Genomic DNA, 12853 nt, shown 5'->3' on the forward strand with positions numbered 1-12853 from the left:
ACAAAGAAAAGGGCAAAACTTGTATGAGGGTCCTGGGAGTTACTCCAGGAATGTCACACTGCCTTTACTATGAACACTGGTATGGACAGAAGGTAAATTTGCTGTTTTGAGTCCAAATCTGATCACTAAGCCCAAATTCTCCCTTGGTAGCAGTAACAGTACGAAGACTATCTCTCAAAGATCATTTCCCCCCCATCACTCTGCCCTAACAATGCCTAAAATTGTCTCTATATTCATCTCCTGTTAAAACCAACATGCCCAAGTTTTTGAACACTTCTGCAGACTTAGGCTAAAATCTTATAAAATTTGGTATCAACTAGAGGCTGAAGGCATGAACAGGGTGTTACTGTCTGCAGAAGGCCACGGGAACTGAAGAAGTCTGTGCCTTCAAATTCTTGTTATTCCTGTGCTGTTCCTTGGGTAAGATGTGGCCTGTCACAGCTTAGTTGTCATGATGAGTGGCTCTGCTTGCTGAATTTGGAGCAGGAGTTAGTGAGGAAACTAATACAGCTTTGCTACTTCCACAGACAGGAATCAGGGAGAAAGGGCACTGTGTCTGTCTGTCTATCAGAAACACTCAAACTGCTCCTGACAAATGTCCACCGCCTTCCATCCCTGAAGATCTGTGACAAGCACCAGGAAACACTCATTGCATCAAACACTTCATCTCCATTTAAAATAAGTACATCTAGACGAATTCTCTCCTTTCCATGGAAATGACATGGCCTGCCAGCAGGATGAAATGACCGTGGTGGGGTGTGTGCAACCACTCTTCTCCTGAAATGCTGCTTGTGCTCCTGGCCCATGGAATCTGGGGTTAGCCAGGAGCAGCTGTGGCTGTGTAGATGGACCAGCTTTACAATGGCAGGTCTCTCCTTCTACCTGCCAAAAGACAGTATGTCTCCAGCCTCAGATCTATCAGATGTGAGACGTGTCAGTGAATACCTGCCCACTCTCCTGGCTAGAAGCAGGTGATAGACTAGTAATTTCTAAAGCCACAAGCAGGAGTTTTTTTATTGATTGCACTAAAGAGGAAGGCTATCAAGCTGGGAGCTGACACAGACTCACATCCTGTGTGGACTGGGCAAAGATAGGGTGCGTAATGATTTACAGATTGCTGTACAGGAAAAGTACAAAGGCTGTTTGAAAGCAGGCTGTTTGCTGTGTGAGTCATATGCAGGCCTCTTGTCCCACCATGGAGATCAGTAGCAGGATGTCAACCCTATGACCTTCAGCTTGGATAGTTATCCTGGAGCCCTGGATGAGGACTCTACACGACTTTTTTTTTTTTCCTGTGATTTATACATCTTTTTAAGAGGCAGAAGTAGACATTTGACAATGAGGAACCAAATTGTCTTCCCACTTTGAGATGTGTATGTGGTTTGCGGTGTGTGAGGTAAAAAAAAAGGTAAATTCCACTGGATTTCTCACTCTGAAAAGCACAGTGGTGAAGGGCTACACTTGGGACCTGGGATGGATGTTAGAGATGGGTTTTTCTGTGAAACCAGGCCTGCAGTGATGTCACAAAACCTCCTAGGTAACTTATTTAAAAGGCACAGAGTGGGAGGTCTGTTCATCAGACATCCTTTAACTAGGTATTTTCAAGGCTGTAGTCGGTAATTCAAATTAACAGGTTGCATTTAAACCACAATTATAAGAAGCGAAACTTCAATGCCTAATTTTCACTGTCCTTTTAACAACAGGCCATTTGATAAGAAAATCTGCCCTGCTGGAAGTGCATCTCTCTTTGGCAGGTAGTACAAAAAAATAACTTTTCGGTGGTTTCAGTAAATAACGACTCTGTACTCCTTCAAATTTCTTTAGACTCTGTTGATCTGTCACTGTGTTACACAACTCATTCTTCATCAATCCACTACGAAACAATCAAAGAATGTTCACTGTTTATACTATTACATTTCACTATATTTTGTTTTTGAAATCAGGTAGGAAAGGCGTGGAAAATCTGCTCTCAACATTGCAGGTACCTCTGTTTCATAACAAGAAGTTTTTTGACACACACTGTTGAATGCATGGACTTAGAATGGATTTATTTCTAATTTACACCAGTTTGTGAAGAAAAGAAGGTCATAAGGTTACAACCTGAAAACTGTAATTAAGCAGTCATTCCATTTCACTTCAATGGGACTGAAATCAGATTAGGAAAGATATACATATGTCTTGATCTACACTTGCCTCTGTACTGTAAAGCTTAGGCCACTATTGCAGTCCTTATAAATACATTTGAACTGAAAAGAAAGGATTTAATCTAATACAGTAAAAAATGAATGGCAAATACCATTAGACATAACTACATTCAATAATAAGCTATTACTTATGATATCTTGGACGTTTCTAACTTTCAAGAAGTCAAATCACAGTTTATATTTATACATTGATATAAAAATCTGTTAGCACTATCTCTGAAAAAATAATTTAAAAATAATTGTTATTAAGATGCTTCACCAGTTACAGTTGAGAAGGTGTTAATTAGACAGCCACTCACCCAGACACCTCAATAAGTATGTCAAGAATGAACACAAAAGGGGGGAAAAAAACGACCAAAAAAAGCTACATCTAAAAGCCAGAAGTAAGATTCACTAAGTCTGAGACTTTGCAAATGACATTCAAATGCCTAACAAACGGTTTCTCACACAGATAAAAAAAAAAAACAAGGACAGAACCCGGAGCTGGACTCCCCATGCAGTGAGGATGGGGACTTCACAAGGTACTTCAGAAGTAGTGCCAACAGGGTATGGAAACTGTCTCAATTTCCCACATGAGCCATCAGACATCAGAAGTAGCTTTCTGAGAATGAGAGTTTGGGCAGAAGAATGAATACAGTCAAAGGAGACGAAAAACCCAGAGAAGTTACTGAACTCAAGTTGTGGGTACAAGTGAAATGAAGAACCAAGATTGGATCATCTCTACTGCAGAGCAATGGAAGAGCTGGCACATGTAAGGACAGGACCAGAGGCCAGGACTCAAGGATATTAATGAAGGTAGAATATAGATAAACCAAAGATAGAACTAACTAACCTCATTTTTTTTAAAAAAATGACCTATTTTCTAGACAAAGGACACACAACAGATCTAAGCTCTCTGAAGGTCAATAAAGTATTTCAGGCAGCACTACACCAGAAATTACTAAGCTTTGGGGATGATAAAGTATTAACTAAAGAGGAAATGACAACGAGTTGTGCTAAAGGACAAGCTATATTGCTTCAGTGGGAGGGTCACTAAAATCTCCAAAAGGATTGTTTGTATCCAATATTTTTAATAATGTCCTTGAATAAAAAGACTTGAGGAAATGACAAAGCTGTGAGGCACATGCAGTAAAGTGGCAAATTGAACTGCCACGCAGGAAGGACTGGATTAAACTGAGCACAGTGCAATGTCATGAAGATACTCAGATTAAAATGTGGTTTCCTTTATAAAGCAGGAGAATTTGCTGGAAACTTAAAAGGAGAAAATCTAGGCATATTACTGAATTACTTAATGGCTGCTTCACCAAGGTTAAGTGCACAAGGGAAAAAGATGTTATTTTACAATGCAGCAAAGTACTTCCAGTGAAGAGAAGCAAGTACTAATACTACAGTGCAAAAGGTTGGAATACTGTGAGCATTGGCTGTCCCAGAAAACTGAATCCAAAGAGGAACAGATCCAAGGAAGGGACATTGTCACAGCCAGAGGTACGAGTTACTGCAATTGCATAGGGATGCTGATAGCCTAGAAAATGAAGATGTGGGTAAGACTTTCATTTATAAATTAGTGTCATGAACATTCAGAAGGAAGAAGAGTTACTGAAGGTAAGGGGGGAATGTTTGATGAAGAATAGATGGATGTAAAATGAAAAGGAGTACCTCTAGGTTGGAAACTAAAAATGCTGTGTTAATCCTCAGAGTAAAAGTGTCCTGAAACAAGACTCCTGATAGGATTATCAAGAGGCAAAAATCGCACTACTTAATCAGGTCTTGGAAGGGATTATATAGCATGGTTCCTGGATACAGCAGCAATCATGAGTCTTATAAACTGGTCACTAAGTCCTTAAAGTACATTATTCAAATTTTTACACAACTCCTCCACTAGACAAATTACTATGCAATCATAAGTAACACATAGATTAACTAGTTTCCCCTGCTTACATAAATTGGTCCTTGAATACATTTGAATAATAAATAAGGTGATTTATGTTTTTGTTCTTTTGTTCTATGCTTTTGTTCTTGTTTTGGGCTTTTGTTCTAAGGATTAGGAAGGTGTCAGAGTCCCCTTCATCAATTCATTGCTGTAGGCATGATTCTGTTCTCATTCTCACTGTTTCACACCTATGCAATTCAATATTCTTAAGCAAAGTTAACTCTAGGTTTACACCGGTAAAAATCAGAACCAATATTTCCCTTTGTAGCTAGGACAGGCTTATTTTAGTATTTAACGGGAATACTCTAAATGTTAATAGCATCGTTGTGAGGCTGTGTTTAGAGGTATTAGTCAAGGTAGGCCTTTGTTCCACCAGACTTTTTACAAACATCTAGTAAAAGATATTTTGTGGTACGACAGATTTATTATCTAAATAGACTGGGATTAAAAAAAGAAAGAGAAATGAGAAACTGAGGCTGAGAAGAATGATGTTTTCTCCAAGGTCACACAACAGATCAGATGATGGCAGAAGAAAAGGTATCTGTCACTAAATGCTCTAAGCCTATGTGCATCCTTTGAAACCACTGTGAGGAAAGGCAGGCTCAGATCAAAAAAGAAGCTCCAACAAGGATAAATGTAGCTATACATTCCCTGTATAGCTGAACAAGTATTCAGGATTTCCATTTGGAATTTACTTCCAAAAACAGTTGAAATCTGTGGGACAAAAAAAACCCCATGAGAATGCCATATTTAAAGAATACTAATACAGTAAGTAAACGCTGTTTATACTTTGATACTTACATAACCTCCTTCCTACTCATATATAAAGAAATATCTTGTCAATAGCCTAAAATTTGACTTGATCCTTCACTAGTAGGAAGTCACATTTACAACTTTGCCAGGTTGTGCCCATCTTTGTAATTCTTACTTTGGAACCACCTTAGTTGCAATGTGCCCTAGCACCACTCTAATTGTATAATACAGCTGTTCCCCATAAGCACTCTCCTGGGTTCACAGGGCTGTTCCCTTCTTCAGTGTCTCATCTGTGGAAACATAGATTTTTGCAGTACAGGAATGGATTTTGAAAAGCTGAAAGGAAAGTTCTCCATGTCCCTTTCTGATGGAGAACTGTCCTAAAGCAACAGCTTAAGTGCAGTATAGAAATGGCATTATCTCCATCATGGGAAAGAGACCCACCACTGTGTGCAGTATGCACCCACAGTAGATTATTCCCAGACTTGCCACCAGAAATATCTGTAATTCCCAGAAATATCTGTGCTCCTAGAGCACAGGCTTACTTAAAAGTTTTTTGCTGCATATGGCAGATGGGAATTGTTGCCTTTCCTTTCCAGTCACATTCGGCAATTGCACTATACGACCATCTGTGCCACGAGAGCGCCTGTGCCCTGCTCACTACATGCATATCGTCTCATTTGCTTAAGCTTGAGTAGCAGAGCTTTCACTGCAGAGGCTGGATAATATTATCATCAAGTGGAAGACAATGGACATTAACAGGCAAAAAAAGAAAAAAAAGAGATGGTCCATGATGGAGGATGAATTTGAGAGAAAGGGTTGTAACACACATGTATCACATCTCTCTAGATCACAACACAGGTATGCATGCATGCGTAACCATAATGCAATACACATGGCAGTATATTTGATGATGAGCTAAACTGAGAAATCATCTGACAAATTTATATCACATGCTTACCTAATTCACCACTCTGCTGAGCCCATTACATTCTGCACACTCATTAATCTAACTCTTGGCCTATAATTAATACCATGTGCTTACACAGTCCATCGCTCTCTCCTGATCCTATCACATTCTGCCTACTTATTAATCTACAACCTGGACAATACTTAACTTGACCAGTGCTCAGTTGATGAGGAATTTTTGCTCAAAATGGCAAGTATGACATATGAACCTTTACAGTTCATGTTCAGGTTTCTGACTTGGTGTAAATTTAGAAGTTGATGTAAATGCAAATCTACATGCTACTCGAGATGTTACATATATTATATGAAATAAAGTGTTAGTGATTTTCAGTCTTAGTTGATGAACACAAAGTTGGAAAACTTAAAACAGACTGCAGGCTTCCTATAAAATTAGAGATTGATTTTTTTTTTAAATGCAGTACATTTTTTCACAGAAGGTACTCTAATGACTATTGATTAATAACTATATTTTAAAGAAATAGCTCCTTTTGATAAAATATATTGCTTTTAACCAGCTGTTGTGTTAAGATTTTTTCTTGACAATGAAGGCCCACGGTTAAGATTTCATCTTTTCTGTTAAAAACAAATCAATATTCCATACCTTCAACTAGAACTTCCTGACTTCAAAATCTCTGGGGTATTTTTCAAATTTAGGTTGAGCTGCCTTCTTTTCCGAATATCTTTTCCATATATGTTTATAGATTTGCACGAAATATGTGTATATATATATATATATATATGTATGTTTTTTCCACTAATGTAAATGTCTTTTAAAAAAATCTTAGACTGATGGTTTACCCATTCGCACTTTCTGCAGAATATTTGAAAGAAAAGAAAATGTTACTATAACTCTGAAAACTTTTTTAGGACAAAACAGCAAAGCGCAAGTTCCTCAAGTGCAAGGGCTTGTCTACTGGAAACATTTGTAGTTCTCCCATCCGTGTTTTCTAAATGAATCCATATGCAGTGTGTCTCGCTGCCATCACAAAAAAATGTCTGGTTTCACTAGGGGGCTGTAGCAGAGTGTCAAAAAGGATTGGAAACCTGACTTGGATATATCTTTTTCTGCCATTCATACTAATTCAGATTAATTTCTACAACAGCAGAAAAAATGACTGCAGTAATACTTTGATATGATTACAGAAAAGCTGTATAATCAAACATACAACCCCCTACACTTGAATACAAGATGTAACTTTGGTGAATCACTTATAGGTATAAGTGATTTTAGAGCTTCAGCACTGCTTTTTTGTCCCGAGTACTCACCTCAACATAATGGTACCTGGCACTAGAGAGAGTCAGTGTGTACTCAGCTGAATCTGAAATTATCCACTTTGTAGCACTATGACAACATCTATATACTGCGGGTGCTGGGTGAGAGGCAGGTAGAAAATGATCTCATGTAAGCCTGCCTGTCCCAAAGGAACATTGTCAATTACTGTCTTGATTATCAGAGTTATAGTATTGGCAGTCCTTGATTTTCTGCCTCAGGAAACACTAGAATGAAAATTGTTCAGCAGAACTTTGGCATTGGTATTTGGTTAGTTATTTCAACCTCTAAACTCTTTAGCCTTAAAAGTTCAAGTAAGTTCACATTCAAAGGATCTCTTAAAAATACACAGCTAAAAGTTAAAAGGCTAGCTGGAGATTCCAATTTTTAAGAATTATTTCCTGTTTACTTTTCATACCAGCTAACCAAACTCTCATATTTCACCTTGGAGGCAGGGCTCAACTGTCTGCAGAGGACATGCTTTGTACCCTTATCCTCAAACAGGCAAATGCAAGATGGACTCCTTGCTCTATTTGCTAAAAAATTAGAGTACAGACTTGAGGTAGAGAAAACCATCTTGGGAGAAGGGCACTAAACGGAGCACAAGGAACTTCTTTGTTTGAGAGCATAGGAATCAAAACACTGAAACTGCTGTGGTATTTTGGGCATTATCCAAAACAACAGAGTCGCTAGTGAGAAAATGAAAACTGATATATTTCAGTTGGACAGTTTGTACTTTTTATGCTACGTTCATGCACAGCAATCAAAAGGCAAGAATCTGGAGTCCTTACTCAGACTCACTTTTCACTGAAGTGAGAACTCACTGCTTATGAAATCAGAAATGTTTTTGCTGTTGCTTTTAAAACCAGATAGATTATTTTCACCATGGGCCAGAGGAAGGAAGACAGAAGAAAATAATAAGGGTGTTTGTTAAGATATTGACCTTTCTAGAAGGGCTGTAAGGGCTTGAAAAACATCCAGAAGAGAAGTTTTCCTTAATGTACTTTATATAGCAGATTTTTCCATATGCTGCTCCACTTGCATCTTTCATGCTGCCACTGGCATATTCCTTCTGCAGCTATTAAGGCAGAAACTATTCTGGACTGACAAGAACATCTATCTGTGCATACCCAGTGATTACTTATAGGCACACAGTTTTACTTGCAAATAAAAGAGGGTAAGCGCAAACCAGTATGCACAAACAGTATTGAGGTAGAGCATTTCTGTTGGTCCACTAAAAAAACCTTGCCTTTAGAGAGGAAGAGTACATGCATTATTTGTTAGAGAGATTTGTATCAAAAACTTTTTACACAATTGTCATTGTTAGTAAAAGTGAAGATTATCTATACGTGAATTGACTTTAAACAAAATGTTTTTCAAAGTTTGCCCTGAACTATCAGGCAGCCTTCAGGGACTACAAGAAAAACACACTAATATGGCAAATGTTATAAATCCCCAGAATAACTCTTATCCCATTTATGTTTTGATTCTGTCATCGCTATCCGTCTAGCCTTATCCTGAGGCAGTAATGAAATACAAGACTTGTTTCAAGTAGGGATGAGTGAGCACTGTACTTTGAAAGCTATAGTTAACTAAATGGAGCCCAGACTACCATCAGTGCATTAAATGTTCTGACAGTATAAATTCAAACCTACACTGCCATAACTCTTCTGGAGCTTGTCTTCTATTACAGCTAGTCAGAGGGACCGGAGTACGTGGCAAAGCAACAAAACTGGCAAATTTGAGGCATTCTTACTTAGGCACAGTGCAGACAATATGGTAAAAAAGTGGTGAAGGTTCCATTTACAAAGGGCATATTTTTCAAAAGTGTCTGAGTCACACATGAGCCTCAAGGTAAATTCTTCATCATGATTCAGGAATTCTGTTTTCCAAAATCCTGAAGGTTGCGCAAGCAAAAAGGTGTGTAAGGTTTTCACATGTGACCCTACTATGCCAGCAGAAAAATGTTTTTAGTACTATGTATTTTAAAATAGCAATGCTACCTCAACTTATTTGTTATTAATTTTCCATGGCAAAAATCACAGATTTTGTAAAAAAAATATCTTTTAAAAAATGTATTTGCAGGTGCTCATTGGCATCAAGCTACAATATCAAGGTTAAAAGTTCCAGGGAAAATCATGAGTCAATTATGATATACCTGCAGAGTCCTTGACTGCCCATCTGACTTTCTTCCCATAGGAAAAAAAAAATTGGCTGTTCTTTTCTCATAAAATGTCAATTTGCTTGTTATCTGCTTTTAAGGAGATCACAAGGCTTTTAAGAAGACAAACAATGCTGGGGAATGGAAAGCAACATAAGCAAATATTTTCAGTTAATATATATGTTATTGTTATTTGTTAAGAGTCAAAGGTTTATCTGATCGTAGTTAAAAAGCTCCAGAAGGAATTGCAGAGACAATCTTTTACTCTAGCAGTGATTTTTTTTTTTAAATCCACAAAGTAAAAGGATACAGAACGTGCAAATCAGGAAAAATGTGGCTGAAATCCATACATTAGGGAAACAAAAGAGCAACATGTCTGGCAGGGCAATCTACTGCAGGAGATATTGCTGAAGGAGCACGGTATTTAAATGACTGGGCAGGCAGGCGGCAAAGGAAATGAGATGGGCTGGCAGAAGAGAGGCAGGCAGACACAGGCTGGTAACGTCTTGCGGCACAGCGTTTCCCTCCCATCAGCAACCTTGCCAGCCTGGGAGAAAACTATCCTGTCTGTGCACAGCACAAGGAATGAAAAAACTCTTTTGTCTCCTCTACAGCGTGGTCCTGCCTATTATTCTGTCATGAGTGACTTTACTTGATGTTAAATTACACATAAACATCAAGTAGGACTTTCTGTCGGAAATAAAAAGCTAATCATCCAGTAACGTGATTTAGTGGACACTTATAATCAAAATAAAGGATTAACCACCAGCATTTGAGCAATTCAATACTTGCTTTCTGTAGGAGTTCATCTCTACTCACAAAGAATAATAGAGGCTTAACAAAATGTTCTCCTTCCTGAGGCAAGTGGAACAGAATATTTATCTGCAGTGGCTTCCAGTGGGACATCATGTCACACAATCAATCATATAATAAAATATTATGAAGTAAAGTAGCGGCAATTTAGGCAATAACAGAGCAAACTAAGTTACGAGAAGAAACAAAAAGCTAATTGAATTTGAAAGTTCCCAGTTTCATCAGCTCACAAGTTTACCAAACCTCATGTCTTAATATTCTGCCAATTTCTTCATCTTTTTAGAAGATATGGAAATGACTAGAATAGAGTCTATAGTTAGGCATGAAACTACAGCAAACTTACAATGGACACAGATTCTTTATTTTCTTTCAAAACAGGCCATTAATTCTGATGCCTCTTGAGTCCTCTGTGTAGCAACTCACTGACAACTTTTCAGACATTTCTAATAAAGAATTCATCTTTGAATGAAACCTGGGGAGCGGTAGTTCTGCCTTTTTGCTTTTATGCTTCTTCAGTACTAAATGTCTCATGTCCATTTATTTAAGAATGTAATCCTCGGAAACACATGGGAAAAATCGCTCAGTGAAGAGGCTGGGATTGATACAGACAACACATGCAAGTAACTCATAATGGCAATGACACTGGAACTGAAATGTTACACCACTTACCCACTGTCTCTCTGCTTTTTCTCTACAAGTACACATCCTTTCATTGACACAACTCTCTGGCTGGCAATGAACACAAATTTAACTTGGCATATTGAGGGTGCCACTCACTATAAAAGTTATTTTTCCTTTCACAGCCCTTGACCAAGGGGTAAATACATCCAGTCACCACACTAAAACACCTCTTCTAGTACTGCAGAAAAATGCTTTGCTGAACACTGTCAAATGAAACTCAAACACACAAAAACACAAAAACTGGGATCGGTAAGCTGCTTAAATTTTCATTTTAGAGTCTTTACTGAAAGGATCAGAGATCCTTTGGCTTCCACATGTCTGACAACTCCTAATATACCCACATCTAAGATTTCTCGTGGTCTGCAATTAAATCTAAATAGCAGAATACAGGACTGATCTTAACCATGTGTTTGTTTAATACAGCTTGCCTCCCTACAAGGAATTCGTAGCTTTGCTCCACTGAGATGGAAACTTCCATCAGGGCCTGGAGAGAGGTGTAATACTCCAGAAATTGGGCTTCCAGGACACAGACAGTCCCATGCTATGCTCATTTCCTGGTGAGAAAAAACGGAAGAACTTATCTCCAAACAGTCAGGAGATGTGGAAGGGGGTTTCAAACTGGGATGAGAGCCCTGTGCTACTAAATGGGTACGTAGTGTAATTAAATCCACACTGTTATACATCTAACTCCCGTCAGAGGTTACTCTACTATGAAGTCTAAATATTTGAATACAAATAATCCTAAATCCTAAAAAAATCCTAAACTACGCACTTTCATTTTAATTTCACCTCCCTCACATAAATCAATGCATTGATATTTACGTAGAGAACACATTTGAATTTTGATTAATGACACTGTTAAGTGGATCCATACCTGAGAAACCGATCAAAGGATGGAAATGAAACTAAAGCGATCTGTACATATCAAGATTCAGTGTGTTCTTTCCTTATGGTATATTCTCTAATATTTAGGCAAAGTTCGTCAAAACTCTTCTGTGAGGTAAACAAAAAAATCACACGCACTGCTTCTAATAAACATTGGTAGAGTGTAATGCAGCTTTAAGCAGCAGCAGCTATAAATTGATGAAAGACAATAATTTGCTGAGGGGGAAAAAAAAAGAGAATTGACTGGTCAAATCATAAAGCAAATTCAGATTTGGCAGTCTCTGTAAGACAGCTGTGCCCTTTTCCAGTACTTGAAATTCATTACTGAAGCACTGAGGAGCTGTTAAGTATATACAACTGAAAAGGACTTTTTTGATGGATAAAAATATAAGGGAGGGATAATGTGTTGATCCTGGCAATTCAAAGTATGAAGAAATGCAGTTATCTTGCAGTCCTTGAAGTAAAGCTATAGAAGCAACACTTTAGAGCTCTTCATTCTCTTATAATCAATGCAATTAGAAAACTTATCACCCATTCTCCCCTTTTCACTAAAAATGATGCTCTCTAAAGAAGCAGAATCTTTACAGTGGAGGCTCTTGTCAAAGGGAGCAGCTCGCTGCACTTACGTGACCTAGGATTTCAATGTGGTTGACAGTGCCAGGCTACTAAAATCTAAGCACTTTTAGCTGGATATAAACAAGTATCCACTTACTGTTGGTTGCATAACATATGGCGGATGAGGCATCCATGAAGTACTCTGGACCTGCATATCAAATACTTTTAATTAGCACATAAAAGTTTAAAACAGAACTCAAAGACTTGCTTGAAAATATTCTATTGCAACTACAGTACTAATTTGGCAAAAGACTTAAGTCATGTAATAACACAAATTTCACTTATGCTTTATAAAGTTATTGAAAAAGGAAAAAGCTTGCAAATTTCATTTGATAACGTCTTCTACCAAAGTCAGAAGGCTGAGCAATTGCACCACTTCTATGATCCACACCATTTAATCTCATAAAGCAGTCTTTATTATGCCACATTGTCCTACGTTTTTCATTTGTATTTTTGCTTTCATCCATCAATATAATCACAAACATCTCAACCAACTGACAGCGCAGGAGACATAAAATGCTCAAAAGTTTATTTTGAAAAGTATCTGTATGAACTTTCAAAAGTATTAAACA

The 12853-nt window shown here is 37.9% G+C and overlaps 1 protein-coding gene across 4 annotated transcripts in view; it reads right to left on the bottom strand.

Moving 5' to 3' along the window:
- The window catches only part of RBMS3 (RNA binding motif single stranded interacting protein 3), a 449717-nt gene that overhangs the window by 51253 nt on the left and 385611 nt on the right, over window positions 1-12853 (bottom strand). For all 4 annotated transcript variants that reach the window (XR_009818745.1, XM_061996425.1, XM_061996424.1 and 1 more), the window contains exon 10: window positions 12379-12429. Coding sequence is in view for 3 of the 4 variants with exons in the window: in XM_061996425.1 (XP_061852409.1) it covers window positions 12379-12429 (51 nt within the window). In the remaining variant the exon portion in view is untranslated. The remainder of the gene's footprint in view (window positions 1-12378; window positions 12430-12853) is intronic.

Source organism: Colius striatus, chromosome 5 (assembly GCF_028858725.1).
Source record: "Colius striatus isolate bColStr4 chromosome 5, bColStr4.1.hap1, whole genome shotgun sequence".
In the NCBI taxonomy this organism is placed as follows: domain Eukaryota; kingdom Metazoa; phylum Chordata; class Aves; order Coliiformes; family Coliidae; genus Colius; species Colius striatus.